The sequence below is a fragment of the Aristolochia californica genome, unplaced genomic scaffold (assembly GCF_029961685.1).
Source record: "Aristolochia californica isolate CCGP_79_NKW_82.1479 unplaced genomic scaffold, dmAriCali1.0.hap1 SCAF_16, whole genome shotgun sequence".
Classification (NCBI taxonomy): Eukaryota; Viridiplantae; Streptophyta; class Magnoliopsida; order Piperales; family Aristolochiaceae; genus Aristolochia; species Aristolochia californica.
This window is the reverse complement of record NW_027181837.1, coordinates 1361542-1387003: the sequence shown is the minus strand read 5'-3', so window position 1 is coordinate 1387003 and position 25462 is coordinate 1361542. Positions and strand designations below refer to the sequence as shown.

At 38.1% G+C, this 25462-nt stretch overlaps 2 protein-coding genes and 1 pseudogene across 2 annotated transcripts; 1 reads left to right on the top strand and 2 right to left on the bottom strand.

Moving 5' to 3' along the window:
* Positions 1 to 1948: 1948 nt before the first annotated feature.
* LOC137952792 (serine hydroxymethyltransferase, mitochondrial-like) lies at positions 1949 to 8172 on the bottom strand. Its single transcript, XM_068799860.1, has 16 exons — positions 8032 to 8172; positions 7856 to 7906; positions 7570 to 7656; positions 7139 to 7260; positions 6955 to 7031; positions 6078 to 6202; positions 5083 to 5175; positions 4830 to 4922; positions 4539 to 4736; positions 4337 to 4441; positions 3708 to 3773; positions 3493 to 3570; positions 3262 to 3373; positions 3063 to 3173; positions 2769 to 2938; positions 1949 to 2248 (listed from the first exon to the last, which is right to left on the bottom strand). The coding sequence occupies exons 1-15, from the start codon at positions 8125 to 8127 to the stop codon at positions 2790 to 2792; spliced, it is 1563 nt and encodes a 520-aa protein (XP_068655961.1). The 5' UTR covers positions 8128 to 8172; the 3' UTR covers positions 1949 to 2248; positions 2769 to 2789.
* A 933-nt stretch (positions 8173 to 9105) lies between these two features.
* LOC137953891 (uncharacterized) lies at positions 9106 to 19889 on the bottom strand. Its single transcript, XM_068801438.1, has 6 exons — positions 19503 to 19889; positions 18236 to 19147; positions 10281 to 10360; positions 9943 to 10207; positions 9591 to 9863; positions 9106 to 9471 (listed from the first exon to the last, which is right to left on the bottom strand). Exons 2-5 carry the CDS (start codon positions 18999 to 19001, stop codon positions 9595 to 9597), a joined length of 1380 nt encoding a protein of 459 aa, XP_068657539.1. The 5' UTR covers positions 19002 to 19147; positions 19503 to 19889; the 3' UTR covers positions 9106 to 9471; positions 9591 to 9594.
* On the top strand, positions 19852 to 22619 carry LOC137953498 (leucine aminopeptidase-like; annotated as a pseudogene).
* The last annotated feature ends 2843 nt before the right edge of the window (positions 22620 to 25462 follow it).

The following is a 25462-nucleotide window of genomic DNA, read 5'->3' as shown; positions in this document are numbered from 1 at the left end:
AATAATTATCAATGGAGATCACCTGGTGGCATGGAGCCGAGCCTACACCTGCCTATGTTCGAACCGAACTTGATTTAAATATTTCGAGCTTGAGCTTAAAATTGTTATCGAGCTCGAGCTTAGTAATTTTGACTGAGTTCGAGCTGAACTCGAGCTTCAACATTCATTTAAAAATTTTCAAAAAATACAAGTCTCGAGTTCGTGCTCCAACATACATTTAAAACTTTTTAAAAAATACATGTCAAATAAATTATATATAAAATTATACATACATTTTACATAAAATTGGAAATAACCTCTACTTAAAATTAGGCATAAGGGTTACATCGAATCCAGCTGAGTTTGAACCTTGTTCAAGCCGAACTTGATTTAAATATTTTGAATTTGAGATTAACTGACCCTAGCCTCGAACCTAAAATTGTAATTGAACTCGAGCCTAATAATTTTAACCGAGTTCGAGTTTAACCTTCATTTAATACTCTATATAAAATATATGTCAAATAAATTATATATAAAATTATGCATATATTTAAAAAAAATGATAAGGGAGGTTCAAGATTGAATTTCAATAATGGATTAGAATGCGCCAATATTAAATTTTTTTACTCCAAATGTTGTCTAGCTTATTTTGTAATTTTTGAATCTGGCCATAAATTTACTATAGCCTTCTTAGTGCCCCTAGTTGAAATTTTATATTTTAGGAAAAACTAGAAATGTTTTTCCTACGATACATATTTCCAAAAAAAATCCTTTAAATAAAATCATATTACTATTAGTGACTTATTAGAAAATTAAAATAAATATTAAATTTTTTTATGGAAAGTTAAATGGACCTCTTATTGCCTCTTTTAGGGAAATAAATAAAAATTAATAATCAATCTAATATATTACTATACTTATCGATAAATTTTTAATCAAATAAAATGTCAAACACAAAATTGCTATGAAAATTGTTTCATGCTAAAAGTATTACAACATCAACTGTCAAATACTTATTCAAAAAAACATTATACGAATTTCTAGCCCATCTTGGCAGAAAAATCTTACTTAGAAAATTATTTAATTTTTTTAATAAAAATTTTCAATTAGAAAAATGTTTACAAAAAAACATGATTAGTCCCTAGAAACTTATTTCTACTAAAATGTATTTTTAATTTCAATTTTTTCAATTTCTTTTTAAAAAAATTTCACTTTATGATCTCACATGTGCAAAATCATCTTCGTGCCGGAGGGATGCCGAGGGAACCAGCGGCGCCGGCAAGGAACTTTTGTCGGGATAACGGTTGTGATAGAGTCAACGGCGGTGATGGAAACAAAAGCAACAAATGAGGGGAAGAAATCGAGCAGCAACCATAGAATCGACTGCAAGGGAAAGGCAGAAGGTGGTCGGCCAGGCAATTGTCGACAGCAACAGAGGCGGTGACGAGGGGGAAGAAGAATTTTTCCCCCTTCACTCTCGTTCCCGCTCCGCTCGATGCTCCAGTCCTGCTCCCCAGTCCCGACTCCCCCCGAATCCCGCCCCGACTCATTAAATTAATGAGCCGGCTCGCGAGCTTTCAAGCCGAACCTCGATTCGGTCGAGTTCGGCTCGTTAATTTAAACAAGCCGATCCCGGATCTCGAACTCGGCTCGAGATTCAGGTATACCAAATCGCTCGCGAGCTGGCTCAGTTCGAACCCACCCCTAATAAAGACTAGTGAATTGGAGCAAATAATCCAGCGCAAGGATTCGCTTTTGCAACCTTCTGGTTTTAAAGTTCCCGAGTGCAAGATTTTATCCTCTAATCTTTAACCAAAATCGACCAATGAGTGCAGTCAAGTAGAGAGGTTATCAGGGCAGGACTAATCCACTAGCTTCGTTCTAGCCAGTGTGGCCAGCTTCAGTTTTCTATTCATTAATTAGTAAAAGCAAAGCCAAAGATCTTCTATATTTACTAATCCCTAGTACAAAAATCTAAATGACTGCTGGCTCTGCATAGGAATTTAACAATTATTGTCTAGAACGATTACATTTTTCCCCATTGTATTCTTCTTTTACTAATGTGTAGCACGTAAAGCTCCTAAGCAAGTCTAACTCTTCTTCACTGTTCTCTGGGTCAAAACAAATAGCTAAGAAAGCTCAAGTTTATTCTGCAACTTAAGGTGAAATCACATACAACAAGTTGTTTTTATATACACCTCAATGGAGTAGCATAGAATTACAAGCTCGGCTTACATTTAGGATGCAAGCTTGAAGAGAACTTCCTCACCTGTTGCATCCAGAATAATGAAGTCAACATATTGAGTTCACCTCAGTAAATTACAAGATCATCATTAGAAAGCACAATCATGGGAAGAAGCCTAGATGCCTTCATTTTTTTCTTTGTAGCTAATAACCATCTACAGAGATAGGAATAATTTCTGTTTTCAGTCTGAGAATCTATTAGTATCCACATGGTTTTCAGAAAGGATGCAAAAATAAATAAATGAATAAATGCAAAGCGGATTCTTGTGCTCAGAAAGTTCATTGACCCAAACATGGGAAGAAGCCTAGATGCCTTCATTTTTTTCTTTGTAGCTAATAACCATCTACAGAGATAGGAATAATTTCTGTTTTCAGTCTGAGAATCTATTAGTATCCACATGGTTTTCAGAAAGGATGCAAAAATAAATAAATGAATAAATGCAAAGCGGATTCTTGTGCTCAGAAAGTTCATTGACCCAAACATGGCATAAATACTTGTTTATCTAGTTCTTGTCTGAACTTATGCATGTTTAGTGCTCAAGTACCTTGTAGACCTGTAGTCCTTTTCAGTCCTGGTATTTCATTGTTGCCTTCTCAAAGCCAATAGTTGGGAATTGTTTCGCATAGTCCTCAACCTCATGGCGGAGCTTCCTTATCTCAGATTGGATGGAATCACTTGACTGGAGTGTGGCCACAAAGTCCTTCAACTTTGTACCTGATTTACAGCTCCAAAAATAGAAGACCACCATCAATAAATTAAACAACAGAATGAGTTGTACATGAAAGGATAGCCAGTTAAGTAAAAGCTAGCAAAAAGTGGAAAAACAGAACAGCAGAACCTTTAGCTTCTGCCTTTATCTTCAGAGACAATTTAACAGCAGCATCAAAATACTCAGCAACTTTAACAAAATCCTGCTCAAGAAATCCCCTAGATGTGAGGGCTGGGGTGCCTGAAACACACAACAAACGAGTTCATCCAACCAAAATGGTTTAGATTATTATTTAATAGAAAGAAATCTAATACAGGAAGTTTCATACCCATCCGAATGCCACCAGGTACCATAGCAGACACATCACCAGGAACAGTGTTCTTGTTGGCTGCAATGTGAACCATTTCCAACACCTTCTCAACTCTAGACCCATCAATACCCTGAAAGAAGAGAACCACATTAAAGAAAATATCGTTTATTTTTTTGCTGAGAAAAGAGAAAACCTTCTAAATATAAGAAATTTATGCTTGAAAAGAATTTTAAAAAATGGTTCCTGTACCTTATTCTTCAGATTCACCAACACAAGATGATTTTCTGTCCCGCCAGACACAAGCTCATATCCATTCCCTGACAAGGTCTAAAAGAATTCAAGCACAAAGTGAAAATAGTATCCCTAGAGAAGGGCTGAAAAACAAAGTAAAATAGAGATCCCGCAAGAAGCAAGCACAATATGAGGAATGATTGCATTGCTTGATTGAAAGTAAGCTAAAGTACCTGAGCAAATTTTGCACAGTTACTGAGTACTTGCTCTTGATATGCCTTGTACTCCGGAGTGGTAGCCTGGGCAATTAAGTTAAAAATTGTATTGAAATTTATCCTGAGAATAATAATAATATTCTGAATAGACCCCAACAAAAAAAAAAAAAAATCATGGCTCGGCGAACAAATACTTAAGCTATATAAGGTGAGCTACAATTCTCCACAACCATCCCATTAACTGAGTGGTTTAACCAAATAACATCATCCTAGGCAGTTTATGATAAACGATTGGTTTATCAACTAGGTCTCCATCTTGTCAATCAGCAACAGATGAACATGACCAAAAAATATACAAGAAATGCTCAGAGTCTACAATGGCCAACTATAAATTGCATGACGCACCAGTATTCACCACTAAATTTGCATTGAAAGAGAAAGAATATCGTAGCAACAGTAAGAGCAATCACAATATAGGAAGATATGCACAGTACCATAGTTAATATGCTTAATAAGTGCAGATATAAAAGGTACACTAAGCTATCAAATTAAACATCATTTCATGTTTACATACAACTTGCATACCGTGTTTAGAGGTTCCTTAATCATGATTATGATAGAATAAATGATTAACTTGCTTGTCCCACCTGTTTGAGTGCAACTGCTAAGCCTGTAATTGTGTGATTGTGAGGGCCCCCTTGAAGCCCAGGAAAGACAGCCTGGTTGATTTTGTCTTCGTAATCATACATAACCTTCAAATCAGAATTACTTGAAGTTACTTTTGAAAGGTTATGTAAAAACAGGAGTGACTAAAACAGTAAAAGCATAACTCCAGTGCAATAGTCTCACCTCTTGACCTTGTTTGTTAACCTCTTTTAAGCCTTTCCTGAAAAAAATCATGGCTCCACGTGGTCCACGAAGTGATTTGTGTGTGGTTGTGGTTACCACATCAGCATAGTCGAAAGGAGATGGGATAACTCCAGCTGCAACCAGCCCACTTATGTGGGCCATATCAGCTAATAAGATAGCTTTCTGTTTGTCACATACCTGTCAAAAATCATGTAATTCCATCAGAACTTAAGAAATATAAATTTTACAATGGTAAATAGCGCTTAAAGAGAAATCATATTGCAACATTACCTTCCGGATACGCTCATAGTCATATAAACGTGCATAAGCACTTGCACCAGCAACAATTAACTTTGGCCTGAAAAGTGTAGCACTTCTCTCCAACTGTAATTAGAGCCACTAAAAGTTAAGCATGCAATTTGGGATATTAGGAGTAAAACGCAAAACAAAACAAAACAAAAAAGCCAGATGGAAGAAATCCCTCTACTGTGACTACTTATTTCCATAACCATTATTGTGAAAATTTAGAAATATTGACACCTACCTGGTCATAGTCAATGTAGCCAGTGCTTTCATTCAATCTGTATGGCATTGTCTCAAAGAATATTGACACCGCAGAAATTTTTTTTGTATCAGTCTGCAGACAAAGCCAGGTATGATGAAGTCTACTCAACAAATAAGATACTTTGCAACAGGTCACAGAAGCCCTCATATTAATGCAATAAGTTATTACAGTAATAAAATATCTGGAATAAAATTCCACGTAAGCATCTCGAAAAAGATACATTAAAGATTCCTATTTACCCACCTGGACCATCTTGAAGATAAACACCTTATTTCATTGAAACAGAAACTCTAAGGTGCTATTAACTGTCACACACTTAAAACAGGGACCATCGAGGCAGAATGCTACCAGTGTTCCAGAAGATTTTAGGAAGTGCTCCATAGAATGATGATGGGCATGTTGAGGTTTTTGGTCAAGGGAATTCCACAAACATGTGAGTTATTCATAGTTGATTCAAAGATATCCATTCTCAAGTCACGTCTTGTATATTTCTTGGTCAAATTGTCTTAGACAATTCTCTTGGAATTGTTATACATGTAGTTCCTCTTTGACAGTTGTTTAAATGAAGTGAAAGATGATGTTTAAACTTTTTATTCTTTTCCTTTGGGTGATAAACATATTTGCAAACTGCATTCTTTTTTGGTGCACAAAATTACAATAAGCATCCATAGACAAACTCTGGGCATCCCTTTTCATTCATCAAATAACATATTTTATCAGTAAAAGATTTTCTAATTCATCAAATAAAACCATATGTAAGGGTGGGAAGTGCAAGCAGAGCTTCATATAAACTCTTTTGCACTCATTCCATTTTATTTAAAGACAGGCACCATGGAAACAACTAGAAAGGCCAAAATAACACAGTCAAGTAGGTCATCCAAGAGAATTGTTGTCAAAGTATCATACTCGCCTCCCCAAAATATGCATAACTCACTAAACTTCCAAGCAAAAAAGTGGTCAGGAAGCCAGACTACCTGATATCCATGGGAAAGATGCCCTCCATGAGGAAGATCCAGGGCCATGATTCTCTCATGTGGCTTCAATAATGCCGTATAAACCTGGAAATTAGCTGGAGACCCTGACAATGACTGCACATTAACTGCAAAAAGTATCAACATAAGATTAAGTGATAAGTAGAGTGAAGCTGGGATGAGAATAAACCACCACTCATTCTAACAATTAGCCATCTAATCACTACACTAAAAGGAGCTGATGCATCTAATTATTGACAAACTCATATAGTGCACATCTCACACAGCCAACTCTCTCTTCCTCAATGAGAGAATTTTTTTTTAACATGCCAAAGAGCTAGCAATGAACTTCAAACTCTTAGTGCATTTTCAATGAATCCAAAATATCTATGCACATGTCACTGAAATTTTTTATGAACTTATGAGTTGTCGCGTCCCCTATTAAGACTCTGGCACAAGATATGACATGTTTTAGACTACTAAAATCTTTTTAGGATGACAAGGGACTGGTTTCAAGAGACTGGAAATATGAAGGCACACAATGCTCGAAACTTAAAATGCTCTTAAAATGCTAAGTCTTAGATACTGGAGCCAGAAGCAGGACTTATTCTTCTCCAACAATCCATTATGAATAGAAATATTTAGACCAAACTACTAACCCACATAAAATTATTGAGAAAAAAAAAGTAGTACAAAAAGAAACTCAGTTTCCCAATCGATTGTCTTAGATTATGCAAATTATGGATCATACAAACGAAAAAAAAAAAAAAAACTCACTATGCAAATCCAGGGACAACAAGCTGGAGGACATATTGAACAAGATTACCAAAGACCATACCAAGATTTCTTTCACTCTCATATACAGATGTAATCATATTACCTCCCCATTTCTTAGGATCCAAGCGGAAAGCTTCCAAAGCACGCTTTTGGCACAAGGATTCCGCCATATCGATATACCTGGAGTGGGAGGTAAGTATTAAGCATTTATGACAGGATGTCATGCAACTCGAAGTATGAGAAAGGGTGCACGTGCACATGAAGAGATAAGAAGGGAATGATCTTACTCGTTTCCTCCATAATATCTCGCTCCTGGATAGCCCTCGCTGTATTTATTGGTCATGATAGATCCCACTGCTTGCATCACCGAGGCTGAAGTAAAATTTTCAGAGGGAATGAGCTCAAGTCCCTGTAAGAGTGAAAGTTCCACATGAGAAGATTACGTAACTTCACATTTCATACTCATACTTGAACTAACAGCTTAATTTTTCTTATTGAGGCAACACTACAGTCTAACCATAAGCTTGCAAAATAGATATTTCGTTTCAGTGTTGTCACTGCTACAATATTGCAGAATTGTAAGTATAGCTTCGTTTAGCGTGAAGATAGATCCAAAACTGGAAAAATTGAAGAGTCGACAACTACTGAAAGCCGGACGCTTCTCGACCATTAAATAAACGACATAACTAACATAAACAAATAAATATCATAAAATCACCTTCCATTGCCTGGCCTTCTCGAGCTCGATAATGTCAGCAATCTCCGGATCCACTTCTTCAAGAGAAGCATTCAACTGCTTCGGCCACTGGCACCAATATTTTCAAACAGTAGCAACGCAAATCAACGTTTCAGATTCAACAACACTCCATTCAGATTATAACAAAAGCTAAAAAATACGAAGTAAAATGACGAAAATTGCAACGGAAAAAAAAAAACAGAAGAATGACAATAGAGCCGGCGCATAAAAGACAAATAGAAAGAGAAAAGAACATTGATTAGATTACCGAAACGCCAGATTTCTCCTTATCATATACAGCTTGGTCCGGTAGAGACGACTGAAAGGAAAAACACGAAGAAACGGATCAGAAGAGGTGAAATTTACGCTTCATTCCTACAAGTTCTCGAAAATGAGATTGGAACGTGTATAACCAGGAGAAGAAGAAGAAGAAAAAGAAAGAACCATGTAATAGAGCGAGTTGCCACTGAAGAGAGATCGGACGGGCTTGTGAGCCGAGGAAGACAACCTCCGAAGTGCCATTGCCATTGCCATCTGCATCTCCCTTCTCTGTTTCCTTCAGTTTTTCTTCGTAATGGTTCGTTTCTGAGTAGGTTTGGTGGGAGAAATAAAAACAGAATGGATAAAAACTAAAAAATAAATAAAAAAAAGAAACCAACGGAAAATAAATAAATAAAATACGGTAACCGTAATCGCGGTTCCACCTACCAAACGTAGTCCGGCGAATCATATGAAAAATATCTTCAACTGAAAATGATTAGAAAATTTACGAATGGACAGACACGTGAGATTTGTCGGATAAACGGGAATTTGCAGATAAATGATGACCACCGGTTTGTCTACTCTCGCGTAACACGAGTTACGAAAATGGGAGGATCTCATGAAACGAGGGAAGGAGGAAACGATGAGCTTGGCGTTTGGTCCAACAAGCGGCCACTCACGCCTTATCCCCACCGCAGCCACAGGCTGTGGCTCCAAAATCTCTCTAATAAAAAATAAATAAATAAATAAATAAATAGAAAAACTAAAATTAAAAAAAATAAAAAGAAAAAGTATGAGATTATTTCTCTTAATTGGATGCACTATGAAAATATAAATATAAAATTTTGGAGTTAAAAATCGATTCAGATCAAACCAAACTCGAATATATACAAGTTCGAACTTAGCCAACCCTACTACACTATAGGTCGCTACCACTAAGACTAAACTGAAGAACAAGATTTAGGGGCATGATGGTGGGGTGCGAGGAGGTTAAAAATCCAATCCACTGAAGAGGTTTTTTTATTTTTTTTTTGTACCCAAAAGATGTACATGGTCTAACCTAATCCAATTCAATCAACCGGTGTGGTCCATGTTCAATAACATTATTTTTTGAAGTTTCAAAGTCATTCAAAAACATAAATAGAGTCGGTCCACTGATAACTAAGAGCAGGACTGAGCAGATTCGGGTTCTGCAAGGCTACCAACCCAAAAGAGATAAATGGCCTGTCACCTGTGGCTGTAACGTGAGACTTGATAAAATCAGTGTTTTGTACCGTAATAATCAATTTGCTGGTATAAAGAATATGCAGTCCTCTCCTTAACTCGGACCAGAAGAAGAAATGAATGAAAAAATTAGTTCACAACAAGAAAAGAATGAAACAAATACACAGAAAATAAAAAATTTCCAAGGCCTCAACTGAAAATGAGCTGGTTCTTTGCTCCTCTGAATTTTTATTCTGTTCAACACCCTCAAACTCTAAATAGGTCTATTTTCTGCCTGCTTCACTATCTGTACATCCAACGGAAGTGAGTTTGTGAGACTTCTGAAAGCCCTTAGGGTTCATGTCTACTGATGAGCCACTTACAGAAACCGCCTTTCGTTTCGAGAGAGGTTAGATATCCCTGTTTATAATTTCATGGGTTCAAGGAAAGAAAATAATATCAAATATTAAATCATGTATTGTAAAAACATGAAATAAGAACAAGTACCATCTAGACCTCACTAAAGCCAACTACGATACCTTTTCAAAGACGTAGGTAACCATTATCTCCTTGAAATCGACCCCCAAGAACTGTTCTTCTTAGAAAAGACTTCCTATTAAGAGAGAAGCTTCTTCTCATTGATCTCCTTCTTTCCCATGAGGCAATTCTTGCATAGAGAGATGGGAAAGCAAAGCATAGCAATAACAACAGCAAAGTTGCAAGACAAATCAACATAACGTTTCGAAACCCATCTCGTAATAAGGGGTCTTTCTGACCGGTCCATGGAACTCCTCCAACATTCATCCCAAAAACTGTTTAAGACCAATGAACAATAACCATTAAACCCAGGTCAATCTAAAAATTAGATGCAACAATGAAACAAAAACATACCTCCAGTGATGATAGATAATGGAAGAAAGATGATCGACAGGAAGGAAATATAGTAAAGTTTCCTGTTGATCTGTTCAGACTGCCAACTGTCAAGACCAGCCTGAATTGCTGTAACTCTGTTGACAATAAATCCTAAATTCTCTTTTAGTCTCCTGAGGCGGCTTGTTAACTCCTCCAGAGAGGAAATGTCTTCAATCTTAAACCAGCTTTTGCCGGCACATTTTTCTTTTACACGGGGAAAAACTTGTTCACCATGAGAAACTACCTGGAATGCATATAATGAAGAACTTTAGCCAATATACAGAAAGGAATGAAGCTGTACCACAATTGAGATTTACCTGCAACAAGCGCTGCAAATCAAGGTGCATTTTGGGGAATCTCCTCTCATCAAGCATTTGTTTCTTTAGAGCAAAACCACCTATAATTAAAGAAAAAATGTAAATGAAGCAAACTCTGAGAACAGTGAAATGTCTACCGAGTTAGAAGGTTCTATTTGATATTTAGACTTATGCAGTTGCGTACAAGAAGCCAATGCAGGACAGGATGTCTTATCCAATAATTAGTTCGTACATTACCAAAATATTCAGAACATAGAGCTGCACAAAGATATTGCATATTGCAAGCTTATGCCACAATGGAGGATATCTCATACAGTCAACAATTTTGTAATTATTAAGGAAAAAATACTGAGAAGAACCCATTGCAGCATATTTTATGAAAATTAATAATAAACCATTACTTTGAAGACTTGAATGAATAGCTGATTGAATCAAATGATTGCTAATGAAAAGGAACGGCTGTTCTTTCACTACTTATCCAGAACAGAGCAGGAACAGTTTTGCTCATTTCTAGGACTAATAACAATAATTGTCATTTTTTATGCTGAAACAACGCCCACAAACTGGAAGAGACTGCACCAAGAAAAGAGAACTATTGAGGCTGCAATACCGAAGCTGATGATTAAAGACCATTTCTCTTGAGATAAACAGGCAATGCTAGCCTTCCACTTGATGATTTCTATTGAGCCTCCAGAAGAGTTGAGAAGACAAGAATTTCAAAAAAGATATTTAAGAATGCAAAACACAAAGAAAGAAAACTACAACTGCAAAGAGGACATAGGAAAAACTTCTCAAAAGATTTGAATGTTAGAGTAGATGAGGTTTTAATGCCTGAATCCCAGGTATAAAACAGATTGAGGATGTTGATTTCTTATATTACATAAGGTCTGCTTTGAGATTATCCTTTCAGTACAAGTTGAAAAGGTTGTCAACCTGATGACCAGGGGATTTCTTGTCCAATTATTGACTAGGAAATTTCCTGCTTTCAGAATTTTGGTTGCCACCTATGCACAAGATACCCCAAATCCTGGTGAGACAAAAAATGTTTACATTAAGGGTCTGTTTGGAATCCACAGAAAAGAAAAGAAAAGGGGAGAGAAAATTGTTTTTCTGTTGTTTGGCAGCAGAGAATCATTGAGAGAAAATAAAATTAGATAAAAAATCAAGTTAATATTTTTTCTCTCACAAAATGATGGAATTTGGGGAAAAAATAAAAGAAATAGAAACTGAGAGAAAATTTTAATTATCATAATTTTAAAATATTACTAATTTTCTTTTCTTTTCATTTTCCACACGTACCAAACTGTGAAGTTGGGTCCAAGGACCATCCCAAAATGACTAGCCAACTTAGAAAACCTCTTTTCCAACTAATAAACTCAAGATTTTTGTACTCACTAATCCATGTAGGACTATTCCTTAACACTCCCCCTCGCATGTAGGCCCTTTTTGTGGCTCTACAAGTGGATAATTTAGGTGTAGGCCCTCTTTTGTGGTTCCACAAGTGGATAATTTAGGTGTAAGTCCTCTTTTGTGGCTCCACAAGTGGATAATTTAGGTGTAGGCCCACTTATGAGTACTTTATTTTTAGAGGGGCGTGGCACAATTTGAACTTGCGACCTGACGCACCTAATCTAAACAAAATGCCACTAGACCAAACGGCTTTAGGTCCACTTATGAGTACTTGCTCTATTACCATGTGAAGTTGGGTCCAAGACCCATCCCAAAATGACTAGCCAACTTACTAAGCCTTTTTCCCAACTAATAAACTTAAGATTTTTGTACTCACTAATCCATGTGGGACTATTCCTTAACACAAACAAGAGAAACTACATTTCTCTTCCATTTTCTCTCGCATTTTCCATAGGCATCCAAACAAGAGAAAAGAAATCTCTTTTCTTTTCTTTTCTTTTTGCTTTTTCTTTCTCTTCTTTTCTTTTTCTTTTCTCTCCACTTTCTGTGTTCCAAACATAGCCTAAGGGACTGCCATGGAAGCCAGTTCAACATTATGGACTTCACCACAATTCATGATGTTAGGGCTGTTTTTAAAAATAAATGTCCCAAACAGAGAAACAACTACAGCAAATGGTCCAAGAGAAACATGACATAGTTAGGTGCACTGATTGAGAAATCAAGCCATGGCTTGCTTTCTCAATCAAAATTCTATGGCATGGAAGTTTAAGAGTTAAATTTACTTCCACAATGAATTGTGGATGACAATACCCTCTCAAGTGTGTCAGCACTAGTTTTGCTTTATAGGCACAGTCTGTTTTCCACTTCATTGTTCATAATTCATTCAACAGACTGGTCCATCAGCTTACTACTAAAACTTAATTTCTTTGAAATAAAAATATAATTTAGTTCCATACCAAATGGCTGTTATATTAAATCTTTGAATTTAGTTAACAGAAGTTTGCTTGATTGTAGAACTAGCACTCCAAAGCTCCATATAGACTACTAACATTCCTAATTCAGCTGCATATTCATGCGTTACGTAAATACGCCAGTAGAGAGTACTAAAATATCTGAAGGCTAATTCAGATTATCATATGGACATGGTAACTTTCAATATTTTTACATCTAAGTTCAGTAACTTCTAACGAGGTTGGTTTCAAGTCCTTGGACTGTTTCATGGATTTTTTAAGTCTATACTTTCGAGATTTCAAATAGTATTCAAGGATTTCCACAGCCCACAGCTATTCATATATGGAAGTTAAGGACTTAATCATCATGTCTTCGTCAATGATCACTTGCAGCATTCCTCAACGAGAATCAATCATATTTCTGACCAACTTGCTAGATCTGCCTTCTCTCAGCAACATTTTAATGCCAGAATAGGTTTCATTTGGATTAATTTGTTTTTGTTTTGATTTGCAGTATTTGATGTTGATTTGGCTGTATCATCTATTTGTAGTTTGTAATTCTTCCTTCAGGTAGGCTTGTAATTCCTTTTCACAATGCAATCCTCTTCTCATCATTTTCAAGTATATAATGACTTCAGAAACTATACTTTGGACTTTGCCAATGAATTTTTTGTGCTTAGTTATCATGTCCAAGTTTCAACCACCTGTAAAGTTTATAAACCACAGAAAATTGACATGAATGGAAAATAAATCACTTGTGGACTAACAAACAATTGTAGAACAACAAATTTGTTGATTTTGATAAGTAGATGATGGCATTAATTCAAGGTTTATCAAGTTGAATCAAGAAAACAGAAGACATTGTGACGTGAATGTAGCTTTTGAATCTTCGATAAGAGGTACCTTGTTTGAGAACAACTATGCCTAGGAGAAAATAGCAACTCACTGGTTTTTTTCTCTAATTAGGGCTAAAGATTCATAAAAAGTCCCATTGTTTAATGGTTATACATGTCTTCCACTTAAGAGAGAGAAGTTGTGTGAATAGCTCCACATTGGTTGGGGCTAGGAAGATACTATATTTATTAGCTGGGAAGAAGGCTTCTAACTTTCACAAAGCAATTTGGGAGAAACTGGCCCAACTTCAACATGTTATTATAGGAAATCCACCCCCATCTGTTTCTTTCTAGATGCCTTTCGATATTCTATGCAGCTTGTGTTTGTATGTACTCCACTTCTTGGGTCAGATTGCCTGTATAGGTCCGGACATGCAGGGGACTGTTAGATGGTAAAATGGCCCACCAATTTATGGCCAATTATGTGTTCTATTCCATAGATTAGTCGTCTGTGATAGAGAAGTTGTTGTAGGAGAACATTCCTTTATTGCTTTGGGATTGGAGGTCTTGTGCTTGGAAATTGGTTTTCTAACTTTGGCTAGTTATTTTGAGAAAAGCATGCCCAACTTCATCTCAAGCTATTGGTTCAGAAAAATAAAGAGTACATGAGAAAATGTTTTGCTAAATTGTTTGAATTTACTCTAGATAGGGTTATTTAGAAATAAGATGCATTCTCAGGCAGACCTTTTGTCATGCCACCTCAAGCATGACCAAATCGTTATGCCACTAAAAATATTACACTGCAACTCACCCAATGTCAGAAGCAGGTACCAAATCTAAATTCTTTCAGTTGCCAGCTTCATGATACTTTGTAAAAGTGAAGCCATATGACTTTAAAATATTTTGCCTTCTCACTCAAAAGCAACAATTTTTGTAATTCTATTATGAGAATTATTATTCCCTTCACCATAGAGAGTTTCAGAGTGCAATCTAAAATCATAAAGGCTAAAAGAGAGAGAGAGAGAGAGAGAGAGAAGGGACAAATCTATATAATTAACTAGTGAAGAAGAACCCTATAACCTTTGAAAACTTTGAAAAAAAAAGTACTATTCAAGTGGGTCCTGCTCTTCCAAATTGACTTACCAAAGTTAGAAACTATCTTCCCAATAACCATAAGATTTTCAAACTAATGTAGAACTATTTATCCACAACAAACAAACAACAGCAACTCCGAACCATTAACTGCATAATCTGTAACATAGATAAAAGCACAAAGCAACAGAAGCATATAGATGGATACTGTATTTCTCGATTAATGATATCATTGAAGCTACTATGGGAGCAACACAGAATCTGAAAAACAAAAAGAAACCACGGAAAAAACACAGACAACCCAAAGAGAGATACAAAGAGAGAGACAGTGTGTGTGTTTTCTGATACATCAATCATTGAGAAAGAGAGAGATTTCAAACAGCATAAAAATTGGGGCAGCAGCTAATCTGAAGAAGAAGGCTAACCATTTAAAAATGAATAAAAAATAGTAATATGGCAGCTGACGTTGGAGGGGTAATTAAAATTCGATTGGCAATATCTGCCTTGTTACTATTTTTTGGCCCCGGCTCAAGGAGGATATCTCAGAAATGATTCATGGTTTTTTCAGAAATGGGGTCACCTTCCGCAGTATCAGTGCGTCATTTATTGCATTGGTCCCGAAGAAGGCTAATGTCAAGAGGCCGGAGGATTTCCGACCAATCAGTCTCGTCTCAAGTGCCTACAAAATCATTGCTAGAATTCTGGCTCATCGCCTAAAAGTTTTGCTTCCTGCCGTCATACACAGAGGGCAAGGTGTTTTCCTTAAAGGAAGAGAGATTTTAGACTCCACTATGGCTGCACATGAGCTTATTGACCACTTCCAGCAGAATGAAGAGCCCAGAATTGTGCTGAAGCTTGATTTAGAGAAGGCGTTTGATAGAGTTAATTGTATTCTCCTTGACAAAATCATGGGTCAGATGGGTTGAGATAGATGGAGATTTTGGATCAGAGTTGCGTGGGATCGGCCTCATATTCTCTCCTTTTAAATGGCACAATTTGTGGGTTCTTCAAAGGGTCCAGAGGTATTAGACAAGGTGATCCGCTCTCCCCCCTCCTTTTCAACATGATCGGTGAATTCCTCTCTTCTATGTTTTATTCTGCAGTTAGCCTTGGATGGCTTCCTCCGATCAGCCCTCAAGAAGCATTTAATGTCCCTATCCTCCAGTATGCAGACGATACTATCATATTTGGGATCGGTAACATTGAGGGAGCTAGGAAGATTAAAGCAATTTTGGGTCTTTTTGAGGTAGCATTAGGCCAGAAAGTCAATTGGGGAAAGACCTCTCTTATAGGGTTTAATGTTAGTCCTGAGCTTCTTGCAAAGATGGTTAGTTTATTCGGTTATTCAACAAGCAATTTACCGTCCACATATCTTGGCCTGCCATTATTCAACGGCCGCATCTGTAAAAGCCTTTGGAATCCGGTGGTTGAGAGGATTGAATCCAAGCTGACAACTTGGAAAGGGCGGTTGCTTAGTAAGGCAGGGAGGCTCACCCTTCTCAAATCTTGCATTGCAGGTATTTCAAATTATTCTCTATCTTTTATGCCCTGTCCTGCATCCATATGTAAGACAATGGATAAACTCAAAAGAAGATTCTTATGGAGAGGATCGAGTGATACTTTTAAATATCACTTGGTCAAATGGGATGAAGTCTGTTTGCCAAAAAATTTGGGGATTCGGAAAACCAAAGATATGAACCAAGCTCTGCTCCTTAAATGGCAATGGAAAATCAATACTCAATCCTCAAATCTCTGGAAGGAAATGGTTAACGCCAAGCTTGGAGGTATGTCTCATTGGTATCCTCAGGGAGAAATCGGAGAAGTCTATCTCCAATTTGGAGAGCGTTATACCTACTTGTTCCAAAATTTTCAGCTGCTTGCAGATTCTATGTTGGAAACGGTAGGTCTCTTAAATTTTGGGATGATATATGGCTGGGGTAGGAGCCACTATAGATTGCCTTCAGAAGTTTGTTTCTCCTATCCACCCATAGGAATATATCAGTTGCCGATGTTTTCGAGGGGGGTGCTATGAACCTTCTTCCTAGAAGAGGACTTTCAGACTCCGAGGCTTTAGAGGCCAGTCGATTGATGGATTCGGTAACTACTGTAAAAATTCGTCCTTTGGTGGCAGATAAGCTCGTTTGGTAGCCAGAGAAAAAAGGCATCTTCTCAGTATCATCTACTTTCAGTTTCATCAATGGTTGGAATACTTCTCATCAGAATCATGAGGTCTTTTTTGTTTGGCATTTATGTGCTCCTCCTAAGATTAAATTCTTTACGTGGAGTGCTTGTCACGGCAAGATTCTCTCGGCTGACGTGCTTAGAAGAATAGGTCATCCCTCAGTAGATCCCTTATGTCATCTCTACAATATTGAAGCTGAGTCCACTAATCACATTTTGCTTCAATGCATCTTCTCATGGAAGGTGTGGACATCCATTCTTAGCAGGATGGGGATTCAATTCTGTATGGCAGCCAATTTGATCTCATTCAGTAAATCGCTTCTTGGTATGTCCCTTCCTGGTCTCGGCAAGGTGATGCTCTCGGCCCGTGCTAGCTTTATACCGTGGGATTTATGGAATGAGCGCAACCGTAGAAGGTTTGAAGGTAAAATCGAATTTGCGGATCGAGTGGCAAACCGAGTAGTAGGGTATATTTCCTGTTGGCTCCTGACGAAGAAGTCTTTCTCCTCATTTGTGGGGACTCCTATCCGTGATAACTGGTTTAATTTGGCTAGGTTGCACTTGAAGACAAATGCCCGGACTATGCAGGAATGGACCCCTCTTGATCCTGGCTACCTTAAGCTAAACTTTGATGGTTCTTCTCTGGGTAACCCCGGACTCTTAGGATTCGGCGGGGTTATCTCGGACCACCTAGGCAACCAACTTTACTCATATGCCGGCCCTTTAGGAATCATAGACTCTACGTCGGCAGAGTTTCACGGTCTCCTCAATGGGCTCCACGTTTTCCTAGATAAGTGCTCCGGTCCCCTCCATATCGAAGGTGGTCATTAGATGGTGCGAGCGTATATCCCCTCCCCCGTGGCGTCATTTGGACATTTTTTGGGAGATTATTGAAATTTGCTCATTATTATCTTGTATTTGGTCTCACATTCCAAGATCCGCAAATTCGGCAGCCGATGCGCTTTCTAAAAACGGAGCTACACTACAATCCCCGGTTTTCAGGGAGATGCTCTCCTCTTTGTAATTTCTGTTCCCCGGTTTTCAGGGAGACACATCTTTTTCAAAAAAAAAAAAAAAATCTGCCTTGTTACTAGTAAGGTATGTGCATCCATATTGCTAATGTTATTTCATTGAATGGGTTGACACAAACAGACTATTCTGCCCTGCTTTATAATATTGAACTACAATCTGTACAGATCATCCAATAGTAGCATATTTTGAGCAATACAAATCACATATCAACATGTAAACCTGTGAGCACAAAGCATCAACATAAAACTCATGAACGTTTGAAGTTAATATCAGGCCTCCCTATCAATGAAATCATTATCTGAAACCCATGTATTGCCCCATTATGGAGGCTCACCAAGTCTGAATTCAACACGTACAGGAGGGGGAATGATAGATATCAATGATCTCAATTCAAAAAGTATAGAAGTAGACATTGAGCAAGATAATTCGCAATAAGCTTCATTTACTAACAACTTACCTTTATCCAGTTCCAGCTCTATAGAGTCCAACTCCATCTCAAGGTTGATGGCTATATCCTGAAGGTGATCCATGTGCGTATCCAAAATGTGAATGATGAGATTTGAAACATTTTTTGGCACTGGGTTATCACATTCCTCTGAGTGATTCATTGTCAACAAAAACTCAAGAACATGCTCTCTTATCACAATTCCACTAGAAACTGCTGTTTTATTTTCACTAACAAAATTTGGACTCTCAACACTAGGAATCTCTGAAAGGAGTGATTGCCCGGTTGGAGAAAAACCCAATCTGGGAACTCGACCCAGTGAGACAGTAATAACTGAATTCTCAGAAACTCTAGCTGCTAGCCTGATAGTGAACTTGCTCGATGCAGGACCTGGAGAGTTTACACGGAAAACAAGGGCTCCATCAACATGCCCACAAAATGGTCCATTGCTAATGAGTGTAAGAATATCTTGAAGCTTAAGAGGAGGACAGAGAACATCAATAAGGTACTGCGCAGCTAGTGCATGCTTCTGGTTTCCCTTAGGAAGTTCTACATGGTACCAACAGAATTCCTTGCCTGAGCCTTCTGCAAGATCCCACTCCTTTGTGAAGTAATTACCCTCTCCATCAAACCGATAAGCCTTCTTTCTAACAGCTCCTGGATAATGTGTTCGAGGTTGATGCAATTCTCTGGCCAAGGTGGGTCTTGCATTTTCTTCAACTTCTCTTTCATTTTCCTCTGGCCCTCTACTTATTTCTTCCCGAGCAAGTTCCATCATTTGGATAGATCTGGAAGAGTTACTTGCGGATAGATTAAAACCCCCAATAACTAGCACAAGGGGGAATAGAATACAATCAATTCAACAATATCTCAATACGATATTTCTTCAACAAAACTTTTAAGTACAGTCTCTTGTTCCTATTCCTGGAAACAATGGAAAAACAATTCAGCATTCTCTGACGGAACGAACAACCTAAAGCAAACAGAAAGCATCTCTCACATATAACATGAGACTTAAATCTATGAAAAAGGGATGGTAAATTTGCCCGGCTGAAGAATCCAAATTTGTTGCTCTGTTCAAAACTGAACAAAAACATTGTTCAACCTTGTGCTGCAACTCGCAGAGGAGAACAAGGTGCGAGACCTGGCATACCTAAATCTAGCCACAGAACTTGTGGACTTTCATCAAAGTCAACTACCAAAATCGATCATATGAATCTCTACATGGAAAAGAGAACGAATGGCTAAGCCCATCAATGAGCCTGAATCAAGCTCTTACCTCGAGAAACCATAAGAAAGATCCACAAAAGACTTCCTCCAGATCGACAAGGATATATATATTCAACCCATGCAGGCCGCGGACGATAAGATAAGATTCAAGCAGACAAACTCACAATTTGAACAGGAATCCACCTGCATTCTTTGATGGTACGCACATGTCTACGAGGAAGCTTCCTTGTTGTTTCCGAAGACCAAACAATACTTATAAATTTTGACAAATTCAATTTTTCACGGACCCAATTCAATTCTAATTTCCATCCACGACGATAGTTTTTCCAATTGAAAAAACTGATCTAATTCTGAAGACTAAAACCTCAGCAACTGGGTTTTATAATTTTTGTGCAATGATGGAAATAGTAGTTCCAAAACTCAAATCAAAGATAAAACAAAAGGATGATATCTCAAAGAAAAAATCGAATAAGAAAGAGAAAAAGAAGGCGAAAAATATCTTCTCACCATCTCATTCAAAAAATATTGACACGGAAGACAGCAATAAAGCGATCGCCCAATGTCCTATTTTATCACGCTGTTGCTTTGTATTTGGCGCTACCGATTTGACAAAAAGGGCAAAGAGTCAACCGACCGAACATGAGATTGCTTATTGGTCGTTAAATCAACCTTACGCTGCCTTTCGTGTCCACATCGTTCTCCGCTACAAGTTACAAGAGATTCGTCACAACTCCTACATCGCTGATAAATATTTCAGGCAATTCCACGGTTGGACGCGCAAAGAGGCGTATTCGCGAGACCGATCGAACACGGTTCAAGGTTCGTCCACCGATTAATCTGCCTTTTAAGCCTGGAATCCGATCTGAGATCATTCAAGCCTTTTCTAAAGGTTCCATACCGGTTTAAGATCGAATTCGTGTTAATCAGATACAAAGGTGGGGTTAGTCCACAATTAAGTGGAATGAATTTTCCCGCATTATTTAGTTCATTAAATAATGGCGTTAATGTAGAATGAATTATATTGAAGTGAGATTACATCACTTCATTCGCTCAGGCAAATATCGGGGAAAACTGATTCATACCTATTTTGCGAATCAACCGATTGAAGTGTGAGACACGCGTTGCTCCTTCCCCTCTCCCCCCACGATCCTTCAACAAAGTTTTTTTTTCCTCCTCCCTCTTCCCCCACCCCCGTCGGCCTTCCTCCCCACCCCCCATCAGCCTCCCTCTCTTCTCCCTCTCAACTTTCGTTGCAGAGCACGGGAGGCCGAGCCTTTCGACCTCCCTCTTTTCTCCCTCTTGGCGTACCGTCGGAGTGCTGACTCCGTCGTCATTGCCCGTTGGCCCACCGTTGTGGAAGACGACACGATCATCATAATTGGCTTAATTATCCAATTAATTAAACCATTAGTTTTTCATTTTTTGTTAATATATTATTAATTAATAATATGTAAAATATATGTTATGTTATTGATAATATGTAAAATATATGTTATGTTATTAATAATATGTAAAATATATGTTATGTTATGTTATTCATTCTCTTCTTTATATTATACTTTTTGTTTGGGGGCACTAACACTAAAATTTGTTTTCTAGTGCACTTAAAACTCATCTACACTAATATCAAAAGATGAGTTGAAGTTGAATCAATTCATTTAAGTTCAATTCAAGTTCTTTGTGGACTAACCCCCCCAAAATGCCTTTCAAATGCCTCCCTCATTGTAATCATGTAATTGGGTAAAAATAACCAAATGCCTAATCAAATAAAAAAATTATTCTAGTTTCATTTTATTTAATAAATAATATACAAAAAATTGGAGTAAACGGGTAAAATCGATACTCCCAAATATTTCAATCTACCACTAATGATCTTGTATCATCCTCAGATAAATTTTCGATAGGTCAATTAAATTCAAAACTTGGACTCCTTTCACACAAGGAGAGAAGTATGTTTAAGCTTGTTAAAAACTGATTCAAATGAATGATATATGGGTGGGATTTTGGGCTAGGCTTACCCACTCTCCTTGTTGTTTGGTAATGGTCAACGATGGGGCTGCTCCTCCCTCATTGTTGTGAAAGAGAAGGGAACATGTATTTTTTATAGTCTATTTGTGGGGGTTGCATCATATCATTAACTTCTTATAATTTGTAGCCTTGATTATCATGTGATACAAGCTAATGATCAAATTTTGTTATTTATATAAGCATGGAATCCATCTCTCTCTCTCTCTCTCTCTCTCTTTACTTCCCCTCTTCCACCATCATGGCTCCCTACTCACCCTCCTTGATGATAATCACTCATTCAAGATCTCATCTGATTTGGATACCTCTAGCTAGCCTTTGATACCCTTCTCTCTCTCCACCAAGCCAGACCTAGTTAAGGGTCACAGTCTCACGGTTTCATTCTTTGATCAGTCATTCTTCATTCTAATATTCTTTGCTAGCCTTGTTTCATTTGCCCTCCACCCCAGACTTTCAATAAGACTCATCCTTATGTGTACACAAAGTGCCAGTCTATTCATGCTTGCTCCATCTTCCCCTTCCAAGACACATCATTGTGCATCTAGTACCAAGCATTCCTTAACATTGCCTTCCATTTGTATCAGTCGCCCATATTGATCGATGCCTGCCTGTACCAAATGAGGTCTAGTTGGCAGTTGATCATTCCCTTTGGTGCCTTGATAGCAGAGTGCTTGAGGAGTTTGTGATGACTAGCCTATTCCCCTTTCGTTTGCTTTTGTAGTTGGAGAGATTTAGTTTAGGAAGACGGGGCTACGGACGAGAGTCTATGCAGAGGTGGTGGCAGATGCAACAACAAGGGGGTTTGTCTCGATGGAGGAGATGATTCAAGAGATTGTTTGAACCCTACGAGCAGGAGAGATTTGGTTTGTTGGTGTTGCCATTGATTTTTCCATATGGGGGCATAGAGAACTTGAGGATGGTGTTCTTGACTCCGACTATGATCGAGGGGGACGTCATCAAGGCTAAGGTGGTCGCTCACGAGCTTGTTCACAGCTTGACAAGGATTTTTATTACCAACAAAAGTAATGGGGATTTCTTGCTTAAAGAGATAATTAGAACTGAATTTTTATATGGGGATCTGAGATTTTTCTTTTCTTGGATTACATACTTCTTTGTTCGACTTGAGTTCTACTCCTCTTGACAATATATAGACTCATATGCTTTATAGATTTTTTTTTTAACCCAAGAGAGTAGGTTTTAAGAGTTCATGATATATGTAGAATGGGGAATTATTGAGCTCGTTCAATGTGGGATAGAGCGGCTCTAAATGTTCGATTGGAGAGTTTTGAATGAAATGATGGAGAGATTCGAGGACAACATGAAATTTTCAAAACTTAAGCCCTAGTAAGGAGTGGACCCTAATGACATCTACGCTAAGGATCCATACAAGAAAGCACTCCACTTTCTCTAACCCATTGAACATCAAGTCTTCTTTGAGCACATATTATTCCTTGATTTAGTGAAGCTGTCATTTTATGTTATGAGAAAATAATAGAGTACTGTTGATGATTTGTTAATTTTCAAAGAATATGGAGATTGACTACCTGCATTTGGTGATTTTGTGAATAAATATATTACTATATTTAAGTTCTAGTATGTTAATAGGAAGTCTTTTCTAGAGTTTCTTAAAACAAATGTCCCTGGAATAGAGCAACAAGCCGGATTGAAAGTCTAGGTCGAGGGTATGAGAATCCCTCCAGATCAATGGGCCATGTCTCAAATATCTATGCAAAAATCGTTACCTTAGGAAATGAGTTCTATTGGAAGATGGGCCCAAGCCCACACGACCAAGGAGAACCTACACGTCCGAGTGTGTGGAAGATGGGCTCAAGCCCACAAGACCAAGGAAGACCCACACACCTAAGTGAGGTGGAAGATGGACCCAAGGCCCACATACCAAGGAGAAGGCCCACAGGTCCACACAATGGTGGCATGATGGTAAATAAAGAGTCATCTCATAAATATGGCATGACTATAATTAGTTTAAGTTTTAGGGATATTATTATAATATTACAATCTTATTCATCTATAAATTGTGCCTCAGGGGGAGGAATAGGACATAAATCCATAACCCTTTTATTCCTCCTGTATTCTCCCCAATATGTCGTCTCTCCCTTTCTCCGTCAGCTAAATCCATGGAATCTTGAAAATCAACATGGTATCAGAGCATTGATTTTCAGGACTCATAACTATGGTTTCTTTTTAGAATTCCAAATTTTTTCTCTTTATTTTCTTCCCTCCTTTGCTTGTCTCTAGGAAGTCATGGCTGTTACTGCCTCCTTTACTTTTCCTTTCTGCATCAGTTTTATCAACATATTTCCTTCATGGTTAGCTAACGCCAAGTCCGACATCCATCTCCTACACCATGATTCACCCTTCTCCTTACTACAAACCCAATGCTACCATCTTTGAGCTTACCACCTCGGCTATCCGGAGGTCCAAAGCCAACTTCAGTACTTCCAGTCTCTCGAGGGAGCCTCCCTCCACGATGCCCAAGTGCCCGTTCAACCAGGCAAAGTGAAGTACCTCATGGAGTTTCAAATCGAAAAGCCTCCTACATCTGTTTACATTGTCGCCGATACTGCAAGTAAACTCATCTGGGTTCAGTGTGCCCCTTACGCTCCTTGTGTCAGGACTACAAGACCTCTCTTTGATCCCAAAGGCAATCACCTTGTTGAGGAAGATATCCAAATGAAGGATGTTGAAAAGCCATTCACAACGACATCTCGAAAAGTATTCCTCTGTCTACCAAACCCCAACTTTTAGAAGAGGCATGTGTGGATGACTGGAACTTGATGCCTTCCGGAAGAGCTCATCGAGTTCCAGCAACTGGGCCTTCTGGCACTTGGCATGCGCCTATATCCATTTCAGGAGAGCAATGATGGAGCAACCTATCACTTAAGTGCTTATTTGGGATGAAATCTCCGGCGATGCCATGGATGTGAAGAAGAAGCACAACACAGTGCACTGAGATGCCTAGTCAAAGATGAAAATCCCTTTGCTGCCTCTCTAAGAATTATTCACTGTCGAGAATTCCTACAACTCAAACCAACAAACCATATCTGCCGATCGTCACCAAAAATCGTCTCTCAATTTTTGTATTATATTTTTAAAAATCTGCCTCATGGTTGTATCGGCACTTGGTTGCCACTTTTGGAGGACAAAGATGTCAGCCAAATTGATTTTTCCATTATTGTTTTTGGCGTAAGAAATCTCTATTTTTGTTCGGAAAGATCCCACTCTGCTCGGTAATCACCATTGCCTCTTGGGGAAGACGACCGCTGATTGATCCCACCAAGTTAGGTAAATGTTGATTTTAATCCAGCAAGGTCACTTAGTGACTCATACCAGTGTTTTTTCGAGTTAACTCGAATCGAGTCAACCTGATTCGGACCGCTTGCTTATTGCCTCTGTTATACAGGTCCGAGTGCCGAGTTTTACACCTATTTCTTCCGTGACTCAGTTATATTGGTCTGATACTTGACATGGCGCGACTTGGTCCTTAGTCTCTGGTTGCATCATTTTCTTGAAGTATTGGCAGCTTATTACTTTGTTCCAACACATTATTAGGTGCATTTTCTTTATTTAGTGATGGACTATCTACGAATTATTTTATGGGTTCTTTTTAAGGATTTTCATTATTTGGTACATGTTATTTGGGCCTAGGCCCATTGTAACTGCTATTATTGTGTCTCTCTGATTGAGACATTATCATTGAAGAAGGATTTCTCAGTTGTTGATTGTTGTCAGTATTAGTTATTTTAATAAATAAGAAAACACATGGTGGCCCTAGAAAATTATCTTCCGATTCACCCCCTTATTTGGCAGTTTTACTCTACCATTTGAGAGTCGTAGCTCTATGTCGGAACACCATGATGGAGGAGTTATTACTACACTTTTGAGCAATGCCTATAAACTCACTACCTATAGAGAACAGGAGTGTGTTTAACATCCAGCGTGAGTCAAGTCTATTTACCCAATAAG

What these genes read in the sequence shown, in the direction of transcription:
- LOC137953891 (XM_068801438.1), bottom strand. Translation starts at nt 19,001, where the DNA reads ATGATGGAACTTGCTCGGGAAGAAATAAGTAGAGGGCCAGAGGAAAAT. An exon ending in ATTTGCAGCGCTTGTTGCAG is followed by an intron (nt 10,208 to 10,280) that starts GTAAATCTCAAT and finishes TATGCATTCCAG; the next exon opens with GTAGTTTCTCATGGTGAACA. An exon ending in ATTATCTATCATCACTGGAG is followed by an intron (nt 9,864 to 9,942) that starts GTATGTTTTTGT and finishes GGTCTTAAACAG; the next exon opens with TTTTTGGGATGAATGTTGGA.
- LOC137952792 (XM_068799860.1), bottom strand. Translation starts at nt 8,127, where the DNA reads ATGCAGATGGCAATGGCAATGGCACTTCGGAGGTTGTCTTCCTCGGCT. An exon ending in GCTACATTGACTATGACCAG is followed by an intron (nt 4,923 to 5,082) that starts GTAGGTGTCAAT and finishes CTCTAATTACAG; the next exon opens with TTGGAGAGAAGTGCTACACT. An exon ending in TTAACAAACAAGGTCAAGAG is followed by an intron (nt 4,442 to 4,538) that starts GTGAGACTATTG and finishes TCTGATTTGAAG; the next exon opens with GTTATGTATGATTACGAAGA.